Raw genomic sequence first — 26,160 nt, 5'->3', positions numbered from 1 at the left:
TTCCCTGGCATAATTCAGTGGTTCATCAGTTTTAACATATTAAAATAATTGATTTTTACAAGATTCAAGGTGTACAAAATATACAGATAAGATAAAGTGTACGCATCATATAAAAACTCATATAATATATACCCCGGTAATAACATTTGAGACAGTAAAAATGTTGCAATACAGCAGTTATAAATGTAGTTTTGGTCAATACATTTTTCATGGCAAGCTAAAATATCCAGAATTTTATTTGTTGGAAATTTTGGTTCTGTACATTTATAAGCTACCCATTTCCATCAGGTGATTCTTAACCATGATTTGAACCTGGCACCTCTTAGATTTCAGAGCAATACTCTCGCCACTAAGCTATCAATTAAACGTATATCCAAGGATACTAAAATAAGCAGTGTTAGAAATAAACCAAAATTTTCAATGGCCATATGGGCCCTTGGGTACAAATTTTATGCACCCTCATCAATTGTTACAGGGCCAAAAGTAACTGTTAAATTCTACATTGAAGATGAATTTTTAGCAATAGATAAAATGAAAACACAGAGTTATTTTAATTATATCCAAAAGTTGTTAAAGCATTGGGAATGAAGTAAAACAGTTAATTTAAGAAAGAAATGAACTTATATTTTAAAAGTTAATTTAAATCAGTGATTTTTTTGAAAAAAATCATGTGATTTAAATCATGTGCTATATCTTATACTATACCAATGAAAAAAAAAAAATGTTCTTTCAAGTGCTGTATACATATCATGATGAGTGCATTGCAATTAATGCATTTCTACTATGATAATTACAACTTTTTTTTCTCCAATCTCTCCTTGAAAACCAGTTCCCCATCATTTCATCAATAGCATATTTTCCACTGCTTTACAAAACCAGCTGAAGGGTACCATTTCAGAGCTTATTTTGTGGATAACCTCAAAGTGCTACAACACATTTTGTGTCATAACTTATAATTGACTCCTCTGGCAATAGAACCAAATTAGTTTAATCTTTTGATCAATTATTTATGAAATTATATTTAATTGACTATTCGCTGGCAAATAATCGGATTAACCACCATAGCAATATGTGAAAACAATTATTGAATATATTGCGCTGCACTACAAGCAGGTTGCACCTGTGTATGTATGCAATCATAAATTGAATACAATAGTGCTCTTTTCAAAGATACTTTTCTTACAGGTGCGATTGATCAGCATGATATGGTTCAATGCAAAGTTACCGTGTAAATGTACAAACAAATGTACTAGTGCAGCGGGGTATATTCAAAAATTGTTTTCACCTATTGCTATGGTAGTTAATCCGATTATAACATCACTTCACCAGCGAATTGTCAACTGTGATAACTTGATGAATCTTTGCACGTAACGATGTTGATAACACACATTTAGCATTAATTCTGATTCTTATTCAGTTGATGTGTCTTGTCAAAAATCTCTACACAATTTGGTTGGTTTTCAGGTATTCATTATCACATGGTAGTTGATAGTCATGACAGCAACAGCGGCACACTTGTTGATCACACCATCATGTGTTCATGACATACACATGCATAAACTAAGATCACAGTGCAGCAGCTTAAATGTTTGTGATGGTTTCATTCATTAAAAGAATCTAATGAATTAGCCGATAGTTCATTAATTGCTTTATCTGTTTACCTAAAGGTTTAGGAAGAATCTCCAGGAGATTGTAACAAGAACCATCCCAACACCCAAACATTGCTCAGTACAAACACTTTAAAATTATTTATGACACTTACAAAAATGAATCACAATAGCTTACTATTGCACTTCTGAGTTGGCATTTACATCAGCGGAGTTAAGCACAGATTTGAAGAATAGATTTATCTCAGTCCACATGTAATGCCAGTGAGCGTGCTATTAACCTGTCTGTTAAGGGTGAGTTCTTCCTCATCGCTTTTCGTTCAGTCAATAAACACCTGAAACAAGTGCAGAATATAATGTAGTTATTAATTTTACTAGAGAACAAAAAGAGACCATTTTTAACAGTGTTAAAAGCTGCATCTGAGTCAACTCTCAAACAATACAGTAGGCAAGGAATATTCATGTGCTGTTTTTTTAAACTTATCTTTGGTATTCTTGATCAAAAGCAAAGCAGGTGTTTAAATCTTAATTTAAAATGATAAATGGCTGAATTGGGTGGGATATGTACTGCAGTGAGAATAGACCATACATCGCCAGTAGTTCATTACATGTGAAAAGTCACATTTTAATAATGCCGTGTTTGCCCGATTTCCTTTGTGGTCAAGCAATAGGTTTGCTGAATGAAAATGTACCAGTGAAAGAAATTGCTCGTCGTATGGGAGTTGTGCCTAATGCGATTCAAAACTTGAAACAAAATTTCAGGAGACAGATGAGATCTTTTTCCCTTTCAAAGTCACTTTCAATTAGTGGCGTGCACAAAGGGGGGCAGGGGGGCACAGGCCCCCACTTTTGTTGGTCAGTCGGGGGAAATCAGTCATTCTGCTTGTTTACACTCCTAATCAGACTCCATTCAGGGCACTGAACAACCTGCCCCCCCCCCCCCCACTTTCAATGTGCTGCGCACATCACTGCTTTCAATCTCATAATCTGAAGCATCCATATCTTCATCATTATCGTCGAGTACGGCAGCCAAAACATTGGCCGCTGACATGCCTTTTTTTGGTGGTTTTGTTCACTCTTTTTGCTGCAAATTTAGCAGAAACCTTGACCTGACCCTGTATGCCTAACTCCCGCTATATATAAACAAGCTATCTAATTGACCTAAATGGTCCAAATGTCAAAGGTTGTATTGGCATCATCTATATGCCGGAAAAACAGCATTTCGGGTATAATTATGCAATACTTTATGATGCCGGTAAAACAGCATTTCGGCTTGTAAGGATTAAAGAAAAGCCTGGTTGAGATGAATCAATCATAAGGTCAATTACTGCTTGTACTACATATGCTAGACTCATACCTACCTTGCCAGTTTACGATGCCTATTTTCAGGTGATTTTAATGCAGCATCAATTAGAAATAGGTTGAAGACATCCCTCTGAAACAAACAAACAGGAAAATATTTGAAAATGAACAATAATGCTGCAACAAATACCTTACACACTTATCATTAATACTGAAGGTGAATTTGGGAGCATAAATGAGCAGTGTATACGTAACAACGTGTATTCATTAACTTGAATATACATGTATTATAAATTCCATAGTCATCCAGAAGTTTAAAATGACCAAAACCTATATAATACCAACTTTATCTATTTTTTAATTTTTATTTATTCATGGGATGACAAATCAAATTATGCACAAGCATTGTTCTCCCTTGGTATTTCAGAGTAGTGTATATTTCCCCTCAATCAATGTTGTGGAATGATGCAGTTAACATCTGATTTCCATGTAGTTCCCACAAAATTGACTGAATACAGTGGTGTGAGGGAGATGGTTCTACTTAAATCAATCATTATTACATGATGCAAGTTTAAAAGGTTACAGTTCATGTGTTTACAGACCAGAGTGTCCATCTCTCTTTCCAAGCGATTTGGGATACAATCCTTCATGTGTAATGTTACTGTGGGAGGTATAATACTCCTCCCATGAACATAATGCTTCCCTTCTCAGCATAGGCATAAGCAGATACCCATTTACACCTGAGTGAAGTGTAGCAAACAGGATTAAGTGCCTTACCCAAAGATATAAAAGGTTGGCTATGATGTGACTCGAATTTGCAAACTTATGATAATAAGTGAACAGCACAACAGTACTGATTTCTTGAATGACATCAAACGTCCTTACTATTCTTTCCTTTAGGGTAGCTTGGCAATGACTAACAATCTGGTGTGGGTCATATGACACTCACCTGAATTTGTTTGACCCTACAGTGTATCTCACACATGAGACTATACAAACCTAGTGACTAAAACCAAAGAAATACAGATGGTGCCTAACAGACAAAATTCCCATCCTTTGGCTCGGATAAAAATTCTCAGTACTCATGAGGGCCGATCGTTCTATCACCCATGTCTAACAATTTACCCACAGCATAACATGCATGTGCATTTGTGCAGGTGCAGGGTGTGCATAGCATTTTTATCTCTTGCACTTCGTGAAATGATTGGCCCTCATTAACAGATGATGCTGGACTTTGCCAGTTGGTGCACCATCTATTTAATATTAGTCTATGCACTGACTAACTCACTTTTGATTGTAGACTGTTTAGCCACACAATGGGCTATTCCAGTTGAAGTCCATACACCCCCTATGGAAGACATGACCTTAATCTTTCACTCAGGGAGTGTGACTTCACTGACTTTCAAATGGGGTTACATGAATGACCAGTGGCAGGGGGGGGCATGGGGGAAATCCAGTCAGAACTCTTGCTCCCACCTGTTGCCCCCCCCAGTAAAAACCAAAAATTACGAAAAGTACCACTTTTTACTGAAAAGAAATTCCTTTGAATGACTGACTTCATTTGAACTTTGAAGATTAAGGTTCTGTCTACCATAGGGGGCATGTGGATTTCAACTGGAATATCCCATGTAACCTTTCACATACCTGTGCATGACTACCTCCAATGTTAACAACTTTGTACCTCACTGGATGTAAGAGGTCTACTGCTTTGGCATAGTCACCATCATCAGCTGCAACAAAAGCTTCACATAGTGGCAACCCAACATCTTGAAAAACACCACTCTTGTGTTGCTTTGAATGTTGACTGGTAAGTAAAAAGAGCATGACAGATGAATGAGGATTAGATATATGCAGCTACATGTACACATATAAAAACATCACAAAGATTCTGAAATTTCTAAGGAAATTCAATTATATATTCATAATTGAAAACTGGCGAATCGTATGTTATGACCGATTCTTGCAAGTTCAAACTATACTTTTTTTTAATCCTAATGACCACAGGAATACTTTTAGTTGGGTGTCTCAGGTAAAAACTCAGTTATTGTGCGCATAATATTTTCTGGATGTGTCTATATCTGGATTTTCCTAACACTTACAATACATTGTAATAAGTCAAGAGCATCATAAGTAACAATATGTTTTATATCAGCAAGATATTCAATTGATATATACATCTTCTGTACAAGGAATTCATAACAAAACCCATAACTGTACAGCTACAAGCAGTCTGCTTATTATTAAGTTACAATAATACATAAAGGTGTATTGTAACTTTACAAAAAGTTACTTATGATTATAGGTTATATGCATATCACTTGTTGGGAGTGAAATTGTACAAACTATTACAAGCGTATAGAGATGTTGATGCATTAAATGCCATTTTTATAACAAAATTGTCACTAAAACGTTGGGAAATGCGAGCAAAAATAAATGCATCAACCCGCAAGAAAAATGAACACGTAAAAAGCAATATGCGGAGTACACGTCTGCGCATTATACAAAATTGATGCACTCCTAGCATTTTTCTAACATATGCTCTCAATTGCTCTGATTGGTTCTCACTATCTACTACATGTAAGAGTATGAAAATGATTTAAGCTATGTGAAATCCACCTGTGATCGCAGAACACCTCCTGACATACTCTCTATGTGTGAAGTAACAATGTGTGCAGGGGCTTATAGCTTAATGCTCTGCGTGCTAGCCATGCGCTTCAATAAAAATATTTCAAGTTTTGAAATATTTTCTCAAAATATCAAGAGCTATCTTAAGAACTACTGAACCGATACTAGGCTTGTTTGTACTCATTTTAATGCAATTTTCATGCTGATTCCAAATATGGTCATGTAAATTTACATTTATGAAATTTTTGCATTTTGAATTTTTTTTAAAACTTGTCGTCTGCAGTCGACACCCGCGTGAAGAGAGTTAACATCATGAGGGGTTCAAGCTACATGTTTAAGTATGACCTACAACTGATCATAGAAAACCTACCTGACATATTCTCTAAGTGTGTCCATGAGTTTCTTGGTCAAATCAGTATGTCTTGCTCCTAAGCACCCCATCAATACATGAATATCATTCAACATGATCACATGGTCTTCTACGTGAGGTCGACATAAATCAATGATATCTTGCCATCTATCACCCACATTCTGACCTGTTAGAAAAGAGTTTAAAACTCTTAGATTCCATGGGTAATTCATTTTTACTATACTTTACTATACTTTACTTTACTATACTTAACTAAATTGTGAAATCTACAGCTTAAGTTATAGACATCTACATCTACAGGAATACTGGAACAGAACCCTCCAATAGGGTTGTATGGTCCATGGTGCAAAGAAAAGGGCGACATCGCCGGTGATCACATCGTAACGAATCGTGCAGACAATATCATGCACGATTCGTTACGTGCAATTACATCGTAACAAATCGTGTAGACAGGTTGGTAATACTCATGTGCTATTCCAGTTGAAATCCATACACCCCTATGTATTGATATTGTGCTATTCCAGTTGAAATCCATACACCCCTATGTATTGATATTGTGCTATTCCAGTTGAAATCCATACACCCCTATGTATTGATATTGGGCTATTCCAGTTGAAATCCATACACCCCTATGTATTGATATGACCTTTATCTTCAGCATAGGGGTGTAGATTTCAAATGAAATCATCCATTCATGTAATCCCATTTGAAATTAACACTCCCTGTGTATTAGATTAAGGTTATGTCTCTATGGCTTTCAACTGAAATAGAAAGTTGTTCTCCATAGCCCTCTTTTAAGTTGGTCATAAATGGGGTCATAAACAGTCAGAATCAACACACCTGAAATGCCGTCATATGCACAATGCAGGCATTATTCTTGTTACTAATTAACCATATGCATAAATTATGCAACGGCTGCGTAATTACCATATTTTATGCTGGCAATCTAATTAGATTCAGAACCTTTGGCCCTGCTCCAGATATTGGGAAAAAAGAAAAACCTAACCAAAACGGAACATGGCTAAAAGAGCCGTGGGGATAAAAAACCACATGTTTCACATAAGTTGCATATTAATTTATAAGTCATGCTATCATAACATACCTTCAAGTTCTAACCTATAGAGAAATGATGTTGCATCCAGGATTTCTAGCATCCCTTTAATCTTCAGTGCCCTTGGTGCTATGTCTTGGTCATAAATTCCTAGAGCTTCCTCGTATTCCCCTCTGTCTATGTGAAACACTGCCCAATGCCAGTAATTATGGCTGGCAAATATGTCACATTTCTATATAAAGAGAAATTAATAGTCAACTTCATATTAAACAGTGATGCCCAGCACATAGCTAAGGTGTGTGTAGGGCATGACACGCAGCACCTTCATTTTAAACAGTTGTTGTTTTTCCTTGAATTTCACTGGTTCTTGCCTGTGTTCTATATGGCAATAGAGAACAGCTTGTTGGTGCATATTAAACTGCATGATTGCATGTATCCTTTGCGTTGCACGTAAGATGGTATGCATGCAGTTATCTTTCGTCTTGGCACAGCATGGTATTTTGCCCTAGCGACTAGCGTATGAAGGACTTAATAATGGATTCGCCAAAAAAGTGGACATATTTTACATCAAAACATGATTTTACACTTGATCACAAGATACCATTAATGATACCATCAATGATATATTTTCAGAAATGAGCTATATTTTGCTTACAGACTAAATGGTATGCAAGTAAGACAATATGTGACACGATCTGGTCTATGGGGGCCAAAGGAGGCATTTTTGAAAATTGAGTTACTGTAATTATTACATTATACATACAATAAGCTATCATTTACTGAAAACACCAAAGGTCTAGCATACTTTGTTCTAAAGTTACAAAGTTTTTTGATGTCTATTTTCTTATGTATTTACTTGTTTTTTGACTCCATATTTTTACCTTTATCTCAGTTTCAAATTTGCTGCCTTTAGCCCCCCATGGACCAGATTGTGTCACATATGGTATATATATCTCATACTTACATCCCAAGTTCCCAGAGTTGAGTTGAGGAACTGAATGCCTTCCTTGTGTCTCCCTGTATATTCCATCACATGATTGAGTGAATGTGTGGACCAAGCATCATAGGGATTCACATCTAGACCCTAGAAAAAACCAAAATCATTGATCTATATTTGAAAGTGAAACGGGCAAGATTTTAAAATAATGTTAAACTGAGAGATTAGGATTTGCTTTAGCGTTAGGATTAAGATAGGTTTATAGGTTATGTTTTAGGGTGAGAATTTAGGCAGGGGTGTAGCCAGGGGGAGCTGGGGGAAAAACTATCCCCACTATCTAGACCCTAGCAAAGAACAAATCGTTGATCTATATTTGAAAAGTGAGAAAATGGGCACAATTTTGAAATAAGTAATTTTCGGGTTCGGATTAAGGGATCTGGAATGAGCGTTTTGAGCGTTTCTACAGTATTTTTTGTGGGACATGAGAGCACATCAGACATATCGAATTGCATTCTGAATATGAAGAATGTCTTTCTGATATCTAATAATTTTATTTTTTGAAATTCACGATATAATACATATTTTATGACAAATTATTAAAATTTGATATTTTTCACATTTTTGATATATAACAGTCCTTGAAGTAAATTTTATAAATCTAATGATATATTAAGTAAAGTGTATGTAGCTGGGAGGAAAAGCCGACGATCAATTGAAAATTTTGACCTTTCATATTGAAGATATGGATTTTTTTCCCAAAAAGACCTAATATTTTTTGGTGTTTTGGGAAAAAATCCATATCTTCAAAACGAAAAGGTCAAAATTTTCAATTGATCGTCGGCTTTTCATCCCAACATACACTCATTTTAAGTATAAATCATCAGATTTATAAAGTTTACTTGAGTACTGTTAAATATCAAAAATATCAATTTTAATCATTTGCCATAAAATGTGTATTACATTGCAAATTTCAAAAAATCAAAATTATTTGATATCAGAAGGACATTCTTCGTATTCAGAATGCAATTCGATATGTCTGATGTGCTCTAATGTCCCACAATAAATACTGTCCACATGTTCATACCCCATCCCTTAAGGGATTAGGTTAAGGTTTAGGGTGAGAATTTAGGCAGGGGTGTAGCCAGGGGGAGCTAGGGGCAAACTTCCCCCACAGAAATTTTTCAGGGAGAAAATGGGGATGACAAAGAGTAAAGTGTCCTGAAAATGACTACAACTACTAGGACAAAAAATTGACAAATGGGGACAAAAATTTGGCTTTGCCCCCTCACACTAAAATCCTGGCTATGTTACTGAATTATTAATGTTAGGTTGTATGCTAGGCTTAGGTTGTGTTTTATGGTTTAGATTAGTTCAGACAAGACAATATAATTGTGTTTTATACAATACCTCTCTAGCTGTATCTTCAGCTTCTTTGAAAAGATTTGTTTCTACCAACCCAAATGCATGGTTACCAAGAAGGTTTCTAGGGAAACAAGACACAGAAACAAAACATGACAATAAAGCTATAATTTAGTGCAAAATTAATACGACATTTGCCTACCGGGATATTTAAGTGGCATTATTTTTTGTGATGTTACCCGTTTCTGTTTAGAATAGTTAGGGGCTTGGTATATTTGTTGTTTCAAACTTCTACACACTAATACCTATGGGTTTTGAGATCACCTTGGGCCTATAACTTTAACCATGCCCCTCATAGCAGTCAATATTTGTATATTATATCACTCATACATAAATTCTAGACAGTTCATTGGTTGATCACCATTTATCATTTTTACCATCAGCCTCTCCGTGTGATAGTTTTTACCATCATGTGCTTTGCCGTAGTGCGCCTGTGCCAAGCCGTGCGCTGACTCTAGACTCGCCGATTTAGTTATGGGGTGGCCCCCAAAATGTGAAGTATATCACGGCAAAACATGGTGTTATGTTGATGAAAAAATGTATTTCCTACCTTAAATTGTATTTAGTAATAGAATTTATGTACGAGTGATATAAAACAAATATTAACTGTCTTAAATTTGTGTAATGATTGAAATATAATCACTTGGTGAAAGATGTATTGTTCCATTCCACTCGCCGTTCCGGCTCGTGGAATGGAACAATCCATCTTTCACCTCGCGATTATATTTCGACCATCACACTCAAAGACAGTTAATATTTGTATACTGTTACACAAGCCTGAATGAACTTACCCATAGAATGGCATGTGTTTGTTCCAGTGTGGCAGTACCCGTGCTGTTGAATCCCTCATCTGCTCTGATCGACCTGTGAAAAAGTAGCCATCATGCGCTAATTTAATAGCAACAATGTCTGTCGGGTGATCTACTAGTATTGTCTCCCACTTGCTGCAAGCAGTTTCCATGTCCCTGTACAAACAGCATTTAGAGAAAACAATGGATTGGTCAGAGCAACAGGTGGTTTTGCATACAGATTGGAAAAATCCAAGTTCAATAAGGTGGTACTACACCCCCTGATAAATTTTGTGACTAATTTTGCATTTTTCTCAACAAATAACTATATACACACTGGTAACAAAAGTTATGTATATAGGGGCAAGGAATCCAATTACTTCACTGAAATTTCAGTGATTCAAGACAAGTGTTCATTATATATGTTAAAGGAGTATTTCGTGATCCTAGCATCCTCTTTTTATGACATTTTTCAGTACATGACCACGAAAAAAGCTTATTCCCAAAATTTCAGTTAATTCCGATTTTTGCGTTTGCGAGTTATGCATGATTATGTGTATTACACTGCTCCATAGACAATGCGTTGTAATTTCGTTCTGGTGCACCAGAACGAAATTCAAATTTCACGATATCTTTGCAAAACGAATTAATCTGCAAGAAATATTTTGTACATAAACATTATGTAGCCAGAGGTTTCCAGTGATATAAAAATCTCAACTTTTTTTTGAGAAAAGTGGGGGATGAGGCTGTGGATCACGAAATGCCCTTTAAGAAATGAGGTACATTCTAGCGGTACCTCTTAAAATATATTTTTGTTACCAGTGTGTTATTATTTTTTGAGAAAAATGCAAAAATAGTCACAAATTTATCAAGGGGTGTAGTACCACTTTAATTAATGTACAAAAGAATGCTAAAAGATCCAAATTTATAAAAATGGGAAATAGTTTTATTTTAATGTACAAAAGAATGCTATTAGAACTATTTTCCAATTCGGGACAAATTTGAGAGTGTCAGACTTTCAGAATTTTGGCAAATCTGAATTATGATAAAGGTCTTTTGCAAAAGTTTTCTTCATTCTATAAACTAATGAAAACATTTAAACAAAGTGATATGATGGTAAAATAGTGCAAATCACACTTTCTTCAGACATTTTTTTACCATACCCTGAAATGTGTAGAATACTACTGAAAAGTGCATGGTGGAGGACAACAAAGCAATTCTATGAACTTATATCTGATAAGAAGAGCAAACAAAAGAAATCATAAGGAGGAAGAATCAGAGAGCTCTGACTGCTGCTTGAGGGGAGCGTGGCCAAGCAGTTAAGGCGTTAGACTGGGAACCCAAGGGTCCCGGGTTCGATTCTGGGTGTCCACTTATTGCGCTTAAGCTCAGCTGGCTCTTTGTGTCCTTGAGCAAGGCACTTCACTCTACTTGCTTAGTGCTTCGGAGGGCACTATAAGCTGTCAGTCCCGTGTACATGCATATTTTCTCACATTAATGTAGTGTGCATGTTAAAGAACGTCACAGGCTTTTCGTAAAGAGCAGGAGATCATCCCGGTACTGTTGACTGTACTTCAAAAATACACTCATCTAACCAAGGTTCCAGGATTGTGCATAGGTAAAAAATGCTGCGCTATAGTTCGGCACACATAAAATCAGAATTTTTGTCAGTTTTGAGCTCAATACGCATGGTTCTTTTGCAATACGCAAGCTAACGACTATCATATCCTTTCAACACATGTACATATATTCAAGTGCAAGGAAAAAAATATGGCTTCTTTAGAATAAAAAATTACGGAGATATTCATCATTTTCTACCCCGGTATCCAAAGATTTATCGTCTGAATATCAAATCGTGCATAGCACATTCACATGTATCGATCCCGGGTATTGATTTTAGTGTCTCTGCTGTACCAAGTAATTATTAGCCAGGCGATGTCGGTGTGCCATACATCTTCAAATTTGTGAGTCACAGCTGCTAGAGCTTCATCAGTCATTTGGTTTGATCCATTTCACTTACCCTTCTGCAAAACACTTGACAGCTTCTACATGTAGCCTCTCCCTGGCGGTGATGTTGTTGTTGTTCATCATCATCATCATCTTGTCAATAGATTTTCTGATGTCATCATTAGTATTTGCATTCTGACTGGTCCCACAGACACTAAGGATGTTGGCCAAAGCACTCCCTAATACTGAAAAAAATGAAAAACAAAAACCACAGATTGCATCATTATTTACTCTTATTTGTTACAAGTCAGTTTGGCCTAGTTCACTCTACATTCTGTCTTATATAAGGTTTAACACAACACCATCCATTAACTTGAACAGCATTACACTGTTTATCAGAGAAGTTTGTAAAGATAGAGGTGGGGTTCTGACTTACTCGCGTCATGAAATATCTACACCTCATTTGCTGAACAAGGTGGGTAATATCGTGTGACCCTGGCGTGACCCAATTCTTTTTATACAATAAACCATCTAATCATCATATATATACCTAGACCGATAGGGGACCAGGGATTTGGACGTGCTAGCTCAGGAATGGCGGCTATATGCAAATTAGGAGATTGATGTTTATATCTGTGACATCATTTTTGTCAAAATTATTTGTGCCAAACTAAAAATGACCCGCCAACATTTGCACTTTTCTTTCCAATATATTATGTTGTGAAGTACCATAGCGGTGGTGTTAGTCCAATGTGCATGTGTTAGGAAAATATTTTTCCTGATGGCCCCATGTGGACATGGCTAAATAAGCTGTATTTTCACTCGCAAGGGTGATAGTTCCTTATATTCACAGACGACGTTTTGAGGTCATTCAGTTAATTTTTTTACCAGTTTGTTTTTGTTTTCCTAACAACAGTTTGCCCTTCGAAAAGTGAACTTTGACGTAAGTGGTGCGAAAATTCTTGCTACCAGCGGCCATTGTTTTTATAACACCGATATCTTCTGATCTGCAGTAAAACAGGAGAGCTAATGACACACAGCACTAGCTTAACTACCTTGCAATAAACAGGTCAAGTGTTAACATTGTGCCCAACTTCTCTAGACACTTATATAATATTGGATGGCATTGAGGGTTGTATGAGAATATACTGCACGTGCCATGAATGATAATATCATTCATGGCAAGTGCAGTATATTCTCATACAACCCAAATAAAGCTTTCATCCAATATTATTATTATTATATAATATGAAGCTGACTGAAACTCATAAATGAAAACATTCATGCATCAGAAACACAAGGCTGTTTATAGACACAGGCCTAGGTATACACATAGGCTAGGCCTAGTCAAGGCTAGGCTGGCCTTGTTATTGTGTTGATTGAATGCACACGCACGCACCACGCAGACAATTGAGTAAGCTTACCGTGAAAATGTTGTAGGCCTAACTACTGCAATACCGCCGTGAAAGCAGTATTAAACCATGTTCTCTGTGCACCGTCAATATTAAGATACTGACCTGATTAACTCAGATTATACCCGATGAAATCGCCGTATTTTAGCTGCAGTTTTTGTGCTGCTTGTAAAGCCATGAGGACAACATGACTTGCTGCACATCACAGGGGAGTCGTGCAGTACCAAAATTAGTCTCAATCACTGTTTGTGAACGCTCTCCGTGAATACTGCGTTTATGTGATGCGTGCCTTCTGGGTATTGTGATGAGCGTGCGGGTATCAAGATATATTGAACAGTTTTGTAAAAATACTGAACAGTTTGATTTAAACGTCATTCAGTACTAAAAATAAGTGGTATAGATGGAAGCTTCATATTATATAATAATAAACAATACTCACCAAAGTTGGGATCAGCGTCTGTCATGGTCCCAAGTGCCTTACGGATCCCACCTACGCTTTTATCGCTGTAAACTCCAACATACTAGAATAATAAATTTAACCAAAGCACGATTAGACATCATCCATGTTCATATTAAGTAGAAAATTAGTTGATTAATGATGCCCAGTGTTGATGTAAATGAACTGCCTAGAAAGTGCCTGTCAAGACAAAGAAAATATTTTCAAAGCTATGAACATGTTAAAAGCATAAAGCATTTTGGTGGAAGAAGTGTGAGAAAATTGTTCATGATGTAATAAGAATGTAAGTTTTGAAAATTTTTCACTAATTTACTTTCTGTAAAGTGTCATTATGAATATAATATGTGACCCGATCTGATCCACTCAGAAAATTTTAAAAATTGAGTTGCTATTATCAATACCTGAGACTAGTTGCTAGTCTCAGTTAATACTGACTTGCTCAGTACCAATGTTGAATCCAAAATCACAAACTTTGATTTAAGTTAATTGGGGGAAAAAAAGAGGGTTAGTACCCGCATTCCGCATTGGATTTTAAATTTCTTTGTAAAGCTTTGAGACATACTGTTTTGACCATATATATATAATATATAATGTAGCATGAAAGTTCACTGTTCAATAGGCCTATAACAGCTATGACAATAGCCTAGCTAGCCTTTGTCCACAGTTCAACTTCAACCACATCTTTCAAAGAAAGGTTGATGTTTTAAGAAACCCAAGCTTGTTGATAGACTGTGCATATTTCATTTTAGGAAAATTTTATTGCATTTTGGTGGTTTTTTATATTTGAGAAATCCACATGAAATGATTATTTTCAAGCAATTTTTAAAAGTAAATGACAATATTTTTCAAAAAGATTTTTTCTTTACATACATTTTGTTTATAAACTGTAGGAAATCTCTATCCCCTTACAAGGTACAAGGGGGGGAGCACTTGCATATATTGGCATGCGTCATATATGCCTGTCAATAGACCCCCTTTTTTCAGAAAATCTGCCACCCAATGACCCCTTTTTTCATGCTTACAAATTATCACAAAAGTTTGCACATATTTGCCCAGAAAGTTACCTTTCATGGTAAATGACACCCTATTTTTAGCATTTTCACCACTGACCCCTAGTTTGTACTCCGGTAACAACTGTGACCAAACTGCAGAGACTTGGTCAACAACAAAAGAAATGGAACAGAAATTGGTAACAGCTAGAACAGAGAGCTATGAAACAGAAAATGTTCCACCTCTCATTGCCTGATTGAGTCAGATACTGTAATCAGACAAAGGTATCTTGCAGATGATTAAAGAACATGTTCTTGAATTATCAAGAACATGTGGGCGAAGAGACTTACAAAATGTCAGCCAAGGACTGGAAAGAGGAGAATAGGAAGACAAAAAAGATGTTGGAGATACGTACATTGTATGACATTGACATCATCATCACCTTCATGAGTACAACAACTTGGGCATCAGCAGCAAAGGGAACAGAAGTACATGTATTATGTAAAAATACTGGAGGTGGGCCTCACACAGCAGTGGGTGAAACAGCCTGATGAGTGATGAGTAAAGTGACAAAACATAAAAATTAAGTCTATTGGTCTAATGTCAAAGTAATCAAAGCAACTGTACCTGTGCAACAACTGCATCATACATTTTAGCAGCTTCATTACTTGTTGTACTTAATGGCAGTCCAAAATTGCTCCATGCCTGTAGACATAAAGAGATAAATTCAACAATTATACTACATGTAAATACTACACACTATACACACTACACAATGGGTAGTACGTACAATGCACACACATACTAGTCCTAGTAGGAAGATCGAACACAGACATAATCATTTGGACGTTAAATGAGCTGGTTCTTCTGTCCTAGATATCTGGCCTTTATGATACACACATCCACAAAGTTGCACACATTTCCTAAATTTTCAATTTTCAATTATACAATTCTGTTGGTAGACGTTTTTCACTATATTCCATATATGATATTTCTTCTGTTGCTTCTGTTGTATATCCCTTGCATCTTGCTCAATTGATTTACTCTGCATCATTGATGGCTGGTCAAATTTGTAGAGATTTTTTGAGCATATAAAACTGTTTGCGTTTGTTATAAAAATATTGCACAAATTCTATGTTGTATGATTAGTTATGCCAGGATTTCCAGGTTTTTGCTGGGAAAAACCATGGTTTTATAACCGCAGTCTAAAATATCACCCCCCCACCATTCTCTCAATGTGATGAGTTTTTGTACTTGGGTATCATTTTAAAATCTATCATATTTTTCTCATTACCATCCTGAAATTTAACGTTAACTTGATGTATTTACGAAGAAATCATGAAAAAATAGTCGAAAGTCAATAGTGGTTACCATTTTATTGAAATTTCACCCTCCCCTAGGCCCGGAGGGGGTTCTCCCTGGTTGAAGGTATACGGGGATGTGCCACGGTTTTGGGATACCTTTTCAGCAATTTTGGTATATATCGATGGGTGGGTTTTCAGTGGAGACCAATGCGTTCCATTGGGCTCATTGGGCAAAAGTGTCCCTAAAAGTGCCCAATTAGGGCAAATTTGGGTGCTTTGTGGGTGTTTATTGTGAAAAATTGGTATGGGTGGCAAAAACAGCAAAAAGTTGGTAGAAAGTCAGCATCCGAAAGTCTGTGTGGCACATCCCCGTCAAATTTTCGAAGACCCCGGGCTCATTACACGGCCCCTTATTACGAGGTATTATACCACAAAATGTATGCTGAGTCTCATGATTGAGAATTTAATATTTTACCTATAATAACACTGCATGAACATAATACAGTGACATGATGAACACTCATTCAGACTCAGCAGTGATATAACTTTTATAAGCTTATCCATGAAATGTATGCATTTCATTTTCATTTCATGCATGCATGATTTGACTTATTCTAGCGGAAACAGGACACCTCGCCCACACGCAACTTCGCCTACACGGCATCTCGCCTACGTGCCATCTCGCCCCCTATGCAATGCAATGGCGGTGGATGTATGACGATGTGACCGAAAGGGTCGTGTGTTCCTGTGTTGGTAGCAGACTGTACGATCAAGGATTCGTTCCAATGAATGCACGGGAATATTTAACAAATTTCTGTGGGTGGGGTGTGTGTGTGTGGGGGGGGCCTATGTGTGTGCGTTTTATAAATTGAGGCCCCTACGGTCCGCGTCCCGGTGTAGATTATGTTCGGTTTTTAACACACCGTGTTGATGTGATTATAACAATATTTTTAAATATTTTAATATGTGTATGCATTTTTTTCAACATGCATTTTTAATAGGCCTAATTTGATAACTTCGTGTTAAAGTGTGTTATACGTGAATTTTTATGAAGATAATTATAAAGAAAAATATGGCAGTCTTAATTTTCTTAATACCATTGATTGTTAAAACTTTCAGTTTTTAATAACGTGATAAAGTGTTTATAATAAATTTTTGGCCATTTTCAGCGAGCAGGGCCTGTACTGTGCGTTTCGCCCCTTTTTACACCGCGGGTATTTGCTACCGACGATTGCTTGACAAGTCCCCTGCGTGCCTGCACACCGCCAGCCAAACCACGGAATGGCCCGGAAATGGAATATAGGCCTACTGGATACGTTGCGTGCTACGGTCACAGTGCCATTGATTTATCCATGTCATACCCGGTAGTGTGCTTGTAAGTCCGTACTATGCACATGAAGACGAAGGAAAGCCATTGAATTATGATACAAAACCATAAGGGTAATGAAAGTTGATTCCAAGTTTCCCATCATCGGCATCACTTTTTTACATTATATTAGCTTATATTTTCACGAACAATAATTAATTTAATATGTCCGAAATTTAGGCCTTATAAATGTATTTTTATGTTAAATCCTTAGGCCTATGTATTTTATTTTTACAGGCATGTTTTCATGAACAAAAGAATCAATTAGGCCCTATTATATGTGTTATTTTATTTTACAAATTATGTTTACTTACTTCATATAAGTTCATACTTTTTAGTGTTAAATTAATTATGGCCAGTATGGCCTAATAATTTATATAATATGGCCACAAAAAGCGCTTGCGAGTTTTGTGTATTTTTATTTAATTATTACCGAATCATTCATTTTACCGGCTCACTTAAAATAACTTAAAATAAAGCTTGAGATGTTCAAAACTGTTTAAAACTTGCAGTCCTATAAAAGATATTAAATCAGAGAAGATCTTCTTTGACATAGCCTAATGAAACAATTAAGGGGAAAAATATTTGCCAAATTTTTCAAAGACAAATGTGCACAACTAGCAAAACAAACGCCAGCAGCATGCAGCTTTGAGATATTTTGTGGGGTGCTGTGCAGTGACTTATGCCCCATTTTTGCACCGCGTGTTAACGGCGGATATTAGCTACCACTTACACGAAAACGCCGGGTGTGATTATGTTCAATCAATGGTACGTGATCCAAGCAGGCAAAAATGCCAGAATACACCGATGTACCTTCCTTGACAAGGCCGGGGCCCGCGCGCGGCCGCATGCCAGGCCTACACACTGATGTACGATCGATTGCTTGACAATGCTCTCAGTTTGATTAAGACCCCGAGAATTATACGGGCCATGTTTTGTGCTTGCGACGTAGGCCTACATGTATCGGAGGCACACGAAGAAGAAAAAGTTGCAAATGTTTGCAAAACTGGTTAATACTAAATACGATTTCGGTAAAATTTTAATTTGGGGTTATTCTTTGTCAAATATTATTAGTATTAACGTGCTCCCTTATAGGCCTACACATCCAAAGACCTATCATTTTCTTATTGTTTTCACGCAAAAGGCCAGCTCCCAAGACCATTTTGTGGAAAAGTCCTAAGTTTTAGAATATGGCCCAGAAAGAACTCTTTTTTTTTTTTTTTTGGGGGGGTCTTCCTCGAAAGGCCTCATTTGTTAGCAACTGCCCTCGAAAGACCTCTTTTTTGGATCCTACTCCTATTTATTGCACAATTTTGCCCCCGAAATACCTTATGACCGCAAATATAATTATAGGCCTACTAGCGGGGACCCGGGTCTCCTACGAGTTTTACTAAATTTTAGACAAGAGGAAACTGAAGCTGAATTTCTGTTAGGCCTATAGAAGGAACGGGGTTTCCGACATTTGCAGGCCTACTCTTGGAGTGCAGCACGGGTTGGAATGTATCATCATGCACGTACTTTTAATGCAGGAATGGGATATTTGACGCTGTAGGTATACTAAACCTTTAACCATACCCCCACACATCCCCTTTCATATATTGAACACACATAGTCCCTACTCGAAGAATTGAGCGCGGAAATGGAAAATGTTACTTTTACGCGCATTAAACTGAACTTGTGTTTTGTTTTCTTTTTCCTGTATGTAATTCTCTAATCTTTCTCATTGACTTTGGTTTGTTTATTTGTTCTCTCTACGTCCACTCCCGCATACACACCCCACCCCACCTAACACTCCATACACACACCCCCACGAACACATCTCGAAGAATCAAGCGCGGAAATTGAAAATGTTACTTTTGCGCGCATAAATCCGAATTTGAATTTTTTGTTTTTGTTTGACGGTGGTGTTTGTTAGAAATCAGTAAAGAAATATGATGTGCTTATGTATAATATCCAAGAAGGTATACACATGATAAATGAAAGAAAGATAATAATTATAATAATAGAAACAAGGAATGAATTATTTTAGACTTGTGTTAATTGTGTGTATGCCCAGCCTGATCATGCAAACGACATCCGAGTAATTATAGCTTCCAAATCTGGGTGTTTGATAAGCCTAGATAGGGAAGACCTATTCGTAGACGGTGCGCACATGAACAGGCAAATACGGGGCAAAATAATGATTTATATGAAGTTTAAAATGAAATCATGTATGGTATTTGATAGACCTAGAAGACGCGGTGCGCGTGTTAACAGGATCTAGGAAAAATAACGAGTTATATGAAGTTTAAAATGAATCATACCTGTATATAAAGCTAAACAACCTACATCTTCCAAATCTGGGGAAAATAACGAGTCATGTGAAGTTTCAAATTAAATCACAGCTCGTATATCAATAAACACATTTATTGCACAAAATGTTTCCATTTATTTGAAACTTTTTCCCAGGGAAGCTCCGATGTCTTACAAACATAATGAATTTGATTACAATGTATATATACTCAGTGGACATGTTAAAACATTACAATGCCAAAAAATCAGCATGATCAGGGTTGAAACGTATTATGTAAAACGATCGAAGGCCTACACTATTATGGTTTTATCTCTTGGCCCGGCTCTTGACAGTTTCGGCACACTAAATTAATACTAGGAGAAACTTAAGAAATAAGGGGAAGGATTCGACTTTGAGCTTGTCACCAAGAAATTTAAGAAAGAAGGACTCCGGGAAGGCCCGAATAGACTTTGAGCATTGGTCATCAAAAGGCCCTTCCATCATGAGACGACCATCTATATATATATATATATGTTGCGTAGAGAAACGTAAGGTCTTTTCGTTTTAGCTTAGTCTTTCACATGTCATTTCAGTACACCCATTATAATCATTTTTTCTCTTTCCCGTCCAATTCCGTCGGTAATCACATGGTTCAAACTATAAACGAATACCGTATTAGATTGTTAAACCCGGTTTCCTCCTTCAGGCATAAGTCCAAATTCTTTCTTTCCTTATGTCCTTAATTTTTCTTTATTCAATCCTGTTCTTTCTTGAGGCCTAGGCCTAATTCTTTTTCCCCTTTGATACGTTATTGTATTGCCAATGGTCATGTCATATACATAATTTTTTTGGTTTGATCTGAGACTAAAATACCTAAAGCCTTACTTGCATTTGAATCAAATAAATATATTATATAGGATACATGCTAAATACTTGAAGCCAAAGCAATTAAGTATAACGAGTCAGCTCATGATGACGGTGTTTACTGTTTATGCTACATCATATGCGCAGGTGCTCCTTTGTTAAAAGGGATATCCCTGATGAGGAACGGTCAAAGAGTAGTTCTCGCCCGAGTCAAAAAAGATAAACTGTGAAAGTCCACTATATCCGCCACACCCAAAAAGGAACTTTTGCGATTCGTCTTCATGGTCATTCTTTTTTTTGACAAAAGACAAATAACTTGAGAAAAAAAAAGATAGAAAGAATAAAAAATAACATACACAACACAAATGCAAAAGCATCTCTTACATTATAATATATGATTAGTAGGCCTACAATATTATGCATATTTTTAAATTCGTTTAAATACTTCGTTTGTCCGTGGGTACACGAGAAAGGCAATAATATGTTATATTTATATATAATTACTTTGTTGTTACATTATTTTCTTACACAAAACCTTCCCATTTCATACGAAGTGGTCCTTCAATAATGTGTGATTTGCATAAAAAATAGCTTCCTATAATCCTATTTAAATGTTAGTTTTCACTGATAGCTCGTATACTGATCGCATTATCCCCTTTTAATTTCGAGCCAAATAAAATGAGGTAAAACGAAGAAAATTGCTACTAACTATTTCATTCCAGCGCCTACAATCTGTGTATTAGCTCGCCGATCATTATTATCGGGAGCTAAAGGAAAATTATAATTATAAAAGACCAACTTGGACCCAAACCAAACCGATCAGATAGGGCCTACCGCGAGTCAGACTCAGATGCCAACAACAACCCGCTAGGAACCACAGAAATCCAACCAAAAGTGGCAATATAATAATAAGAAGCCAAAACACACGCAGTAAAACATAAAATCAGACCAAATACAAGAGGAGAATAAAAGTAAAACAAAATTGTGACTAAAAATATTTTCAAAAATAAGAACCACATAACAAAACAATAACATAACACATAACAAAAAGTAGAAAAACAAACATAAAAATAGAATAAAAAGGCCTAAATCCAAAAGAAAGCAAGACCAAAGAAAAGCATACGCAAAAAAAAAAAAAAAAAAAAAAAAAAAAAAAAAAAAAAAAAAAAAAAAGAAAAGAAAAGAAAAAAAACATAAAAATGGAAAACAAAAATAGGACAAAAAAAACCCCAAAAACACAAACAAACAAAAAAACACCCTCCTCCCCGAACATGTCAGAAAACAATACCAAATAAAGAAAATCAAAAGGAAACAGTACAAAATACAGACAGACATAACATTAATTGATATAGACAAAATAAAACAAACAAAAACCCATAATATACAAAAAACAATACGATCGTACCAAATTAGTATATAGTAGGCTACAAAACAGTACAAAATAAAGAAAAGGATAACCAAACCAAACCGAGCCAAAATAGAACTAGAAACGTAACAAAACCAAGCAAAAGGCCATAGGCCTATCCCAAACAAAGAAATTAATTTACCAAACAAAGAAAAGCATAAACAACAGTACACTAATTAAAGGAAAAAACTAAATTGAAAATATAACCAAAAATCCACTCAGACAAAGCTTTAATAAATCCAAACGAAGAAAAACAAATAAACATTAAGCAACATAACAACTTCAAATCACCACAGCACGATCATTAAAAATAATCATCACCTATTGACACCGGGCTGTTCTCAAGACTACACCAGGACGTGGTCACCAGACTAATTCTCGTCCATTCAATGGGGGCGATTTAATGAATGCATCATTGAGAGTACGGTCTGAATACACACACATCCTGTGCGCATCGATCGTATACATCCACAATGCCGGGCCACAATGCCATTGCGTTGCATTGCCGCTATAGCTAATTAGGGGGCGAGATGGCACGTAGGCGAAATGGCGTGTAGGCGAAATTGCGTGTAGGCGAAGTGCATTGTGGGCGAAGTGTCCTGTGTTCATTCTAGCATGACATTGTGTAGCTCGTTCACGTAGCGTTTTCGTTGTCCCACTGGAGTGTTAGGCTAAGTAAAAAATAAAACATGTTTCACGTCCGGGTTTCCGAAAAAAAGGAGGAAGAGGGGGCTTTTTATTTTCTATTTTTTTATCGCAAAATTGGTGTAAATACCCATACTTAGAGCTGTTTTAGCGTACAATCCGTACATACAATAATGCCCGGAAAAAGGAGGAGACCCTTTTTTTTTTGTTGTTCTGAGAGTTACACCCTCTAATGATCACAAAACCTTCCTAAAATGTTTCTTGTATCTTAACAAGGCTATAGAAAGCATCCCAACTTCCTAGACATATTTTTTGAAAAGTTATAACTGAATTTCAAAAAATAAAAATTTATTTGAGAAAACCTCAAAAAAGGAAGCGGGAGGGGACGTGAAACATGTTTATTTTTTTATTTGGCCTTATCGTCAGAGCACCTCGGACTAGACATTGTGTATACTTGCCTGACAATCTCTCCACTGACTGTGCATCTTGACAGCTGAAACGAGTACGATTTATTGTGGTATTGCAAACTTGATCTTCTCAAAATCTGCATAAAAATGACAAATTATTGTGGCTTACGTGAATTACGACTTGTCAAAATTGACCTTGGCCTGTACTTTGAAGCCGCATACCCAAACGACGGTTCATAAGGTTACACGTTGTGCCCTGCGTTCAGTACGAATTATGAACGCCGCCTCTCATTGTTTACAGATGATATTTTGTCAACAATTGCATGTGACCTTTTTCTGTGGCGCAGATTTTTTGTAAAGTTACACAATCGATCTATCTTAGTCACGATTATCGCACTTTCAGTTTCCCACGCGTTTGAACGGGAATTGGATTGCGTACTTTTTCGATGTCTAGTGAGCACATTTTTTCAATATTTTGAGAAAATGATGTCAAATTTTCTATTCTGTATTGTTTGGTAATAATGTCTTTTGCCAATAGTATGTTTAAAGTTGTAATTTTGTGTTTTTGATCGCAAAGATCGGATATTTTCGTTCCCGATTCGAATTCTGAACCCTTCGCAAGGGTGCCGATTTCGGCAGAACTTTGACGATAATTTTGCCTTTTTGGACACTAAAATGCTTTCGATCCTTAATTTTGTTTCAACCGAGTCTTACATTAGCAAGCACAATACGGTTGGTACCACTTTTATATACATTGATGAAATTTTAAAGATTTTTTTCAAGTTTCTAACCGGCGCAAATCGTTAAGTGTGTATTTCCCATTGACATCCAAAATGGGAAATACGAGTCTGATGGACATAGGAACGGCGTCCATGAGACTCAGCGAGTCTAATCTATCTCGCATTTTGTTGTGCTAAAACCTTAAATAAAGATGTCGGTGGACATGATGGGGGAATATGAGAGGAGGGGATCATCAAAGCAGGAGGTATGGTAATGTTGTTGGTGAAGTTTGTCTTCTTTTTTGGCTACGGTGGTGTTAAATAGTCAAAAAATAAATGAAGCTTTTCATCATCATCAGTGAATGGTGCCGAATTTGGAAGCCATATCAATAATTAAATTTTGCAAATTTATGAATTGCAGTAAGCTTCAGACTTCAAGTTCAGTTTAACACAAATGTATTTTTAAGTTATGCACAAATCAATTGTAGTCCCGGCCCCCAGGGGCCGAGGATAGCGGGGACTTACTCGGGGATGTAATTTTGGAAACTGTCATGACTGTAACTCTAACTGTAGGTATCCCAGGCAAACCTTAGTTAACACATTTGCTAGTCAGCGAAATTCGCCGAGACCGGGCCCAAACACAATGCATATTTACATTGAAATTTTTTTCGAGAATAGGCCGGTGAAGGAAACCTACATAAATATGTTTTCTATACTTCACTTGACCCAAATATATGATTTTTTATGTCGCACATGAATTTTAATGTTGTCAGTTCATTAAAAAAAGCTGCTATCGCCATGAGACTAAGATCTGGAAACACCCCTAAATGCCGTTTTTGGGAATTTTGCTAGCAGAATCTTTTTGATGGAAGTCAATCTTTGACAAGAGGTAACTTTGTTACGGAAAGTGCTATGACAAAAATGTTTTCTTTACTCAATGCCAAACAATGGCAATTTGATATGTAAAATGATGCAGTTTGATGGCAAATTTGAATTCACATACCTTCTAACTGTTACAAACAGTGACAAACATGTTAAAGTCTTATTCAGATTTCATTTGACAGCTTAACCATCGCGTATACGCGCGCGACGTCAAGCATGTGCATTGGACCTTGTGCAAATAATATGCGCTGGACGGCTAGCAGTACGCTTAATTTGTAAAAGGGAATCTGAATAAGACTTTACAGTCCCGGCTTAGTTCCGCAGGGCGGGCACTATTTCGTGTACATCCCGGGTACATCCCCGCCAAGTCCTCGCTTCTAACCCGGGCACCATGTTCAAGTCTCCATATACTCCCGGCCCCAATCTTGTGATAGCGTCGAGCAAGGGCATCAACTTGTCGATGGCCATAGTTCTTTGCACCGCATAGGCCTATTTTGTGTCTATCATTGATGATGAAAATATTTTAACACTACCTAAATTGTCTGTATAGAAATGATAGAACCAGCGCTCAAATGACGCAAAAATGTGGGTTTCCGCCAAACATTTAGCCTACCAGTCTGTGTTTTCCACCAATCTCGATGCAAAGTCAATCTCCACGCTTCTGTATTTTTTGTCAAATCAACGTATGATTGATGTTTTTATAATGTGAAATAATATAGTTCAATAAAATTGCTGTTATTCATCCTTTTTTATTTTAATAATAATATTAAGTAAATAAATTTAAAAACATATTTAGCAATACTACTTCCATGTTTTAGGCTAAAAATTAAGTCGCCATCTTGTCTTCACTTTCGCATAATATGCGTTGTGTGGGAATGTTTTTCTTGTTATTTTGTGATAATGAAAGACCGAATATGTGGCAAATAGTATTTGGATTGCAGTAGTTTAGAATGTCATGATTTGTACTAAAAGGTAGTAGGCCTACCGTACTCCCCTGATAAATTTTGTGACTAATTTAAAATAATTCTCAAAAAATAACTACACACTGGTAACACAAGTTATGTACCGGTATATTAGGGCAAGGATCAGACAAGTGATCAGACAAGTGGTTTATTATGTTTTAAGAAATGAGGTACATTCGCCTGATATTTTGCTGATTTCTAAATTTGAGTTGAAGCAATATGACACCATTTCTGTTTGATGTGATCGCCTGTCGTGATCAGCTGTGTTTACTTCTGAACTTCCATTGCTAGCCAACAATTGTTCATTTTTGATCCATGATTATTTGAGCCAGTGCGCTCGAGATCTAAAGAGGTGGATAGGAGTGACAATTTATTTTGATGGCGCGTACTTCACTTCGCCTGAGATTGACTACCTTAGCATGAGATTAG

At 36.5% G+C, this 26,160-nt stretch overlaps 2 protein-coding genes across 2 annotated transcripts in view; one reads left to right on the top strand and one right to left on the bottom strand.

Annotated features, from left to right (window-relative positions):
- Positions 1-715: 715 nt before the first annotated feature.
- Positions 716-23,390, bottom strand: LOC140137692 (tetratricopeptide repeat protein 38-like). Its single transcript, XM_072159448.1, has 12 exons — positions 23,220-23,390; positions 15,533-15,610; positions 13,898-13,979; positions 12,120-12,291; positions 10,103-10,276; positions 9,300-9,375; positions 7,920-8,039; positions 7,007-7,187; positions 5,905-6,070; positions 4,554-4,713; positions 2,969-3,042; positions 716-1,942 (listed from the first exon to the last, which is right to left on the bottom strand). Exons 1-12 carry the CDS (start codon positions 23,244-23,246, stop codon positions 1,852-1,854), a joined length of 1,401 nt encoding a protein of 466 aa, XP_072015549.1. The 5' UTR covers positions 23,247-23,390; the 3' UTR covers positions 716-1,851.
- Positions 23,391-24,059: 669 nt separating this feature from the next.
- The window catches only part of LOC140137695 (phenylalanine-4-hydroxylase-like), a 94,183-nt gene continuing 92,082 nt past the window's right edge, over positions 24,060-26,160 (top strand). The window contains exon 1 of the mRNA XM_072159450.1: positions 24,060-24,153. Within this exon, the coding sequence (XP_072015551.1) occupies positions 24,100-24,153 (54 nt within the window). The 5' untranslated portion in view covers positions 24,060-24,099. The remainder of the gene's footprint in view (positions 24,154-26,160) is intronic.

This window comes from Amphiura filiformis, chromosome 17, assembly GCF_039555335.1.
Source record: "Amphiura filiformis chromosome 17, Afil_fr2py, whole genome shotgun sequence".
NCBI lineage: Eukaryota > Metazoa > Echinodermata > Ophiuroidea > Amphilepidida > Amphiuridae > Amphiura > Amphiura filiformis.
This window is presented reverse-complemented; position numbering and strand designations above follow the sequence as displayed.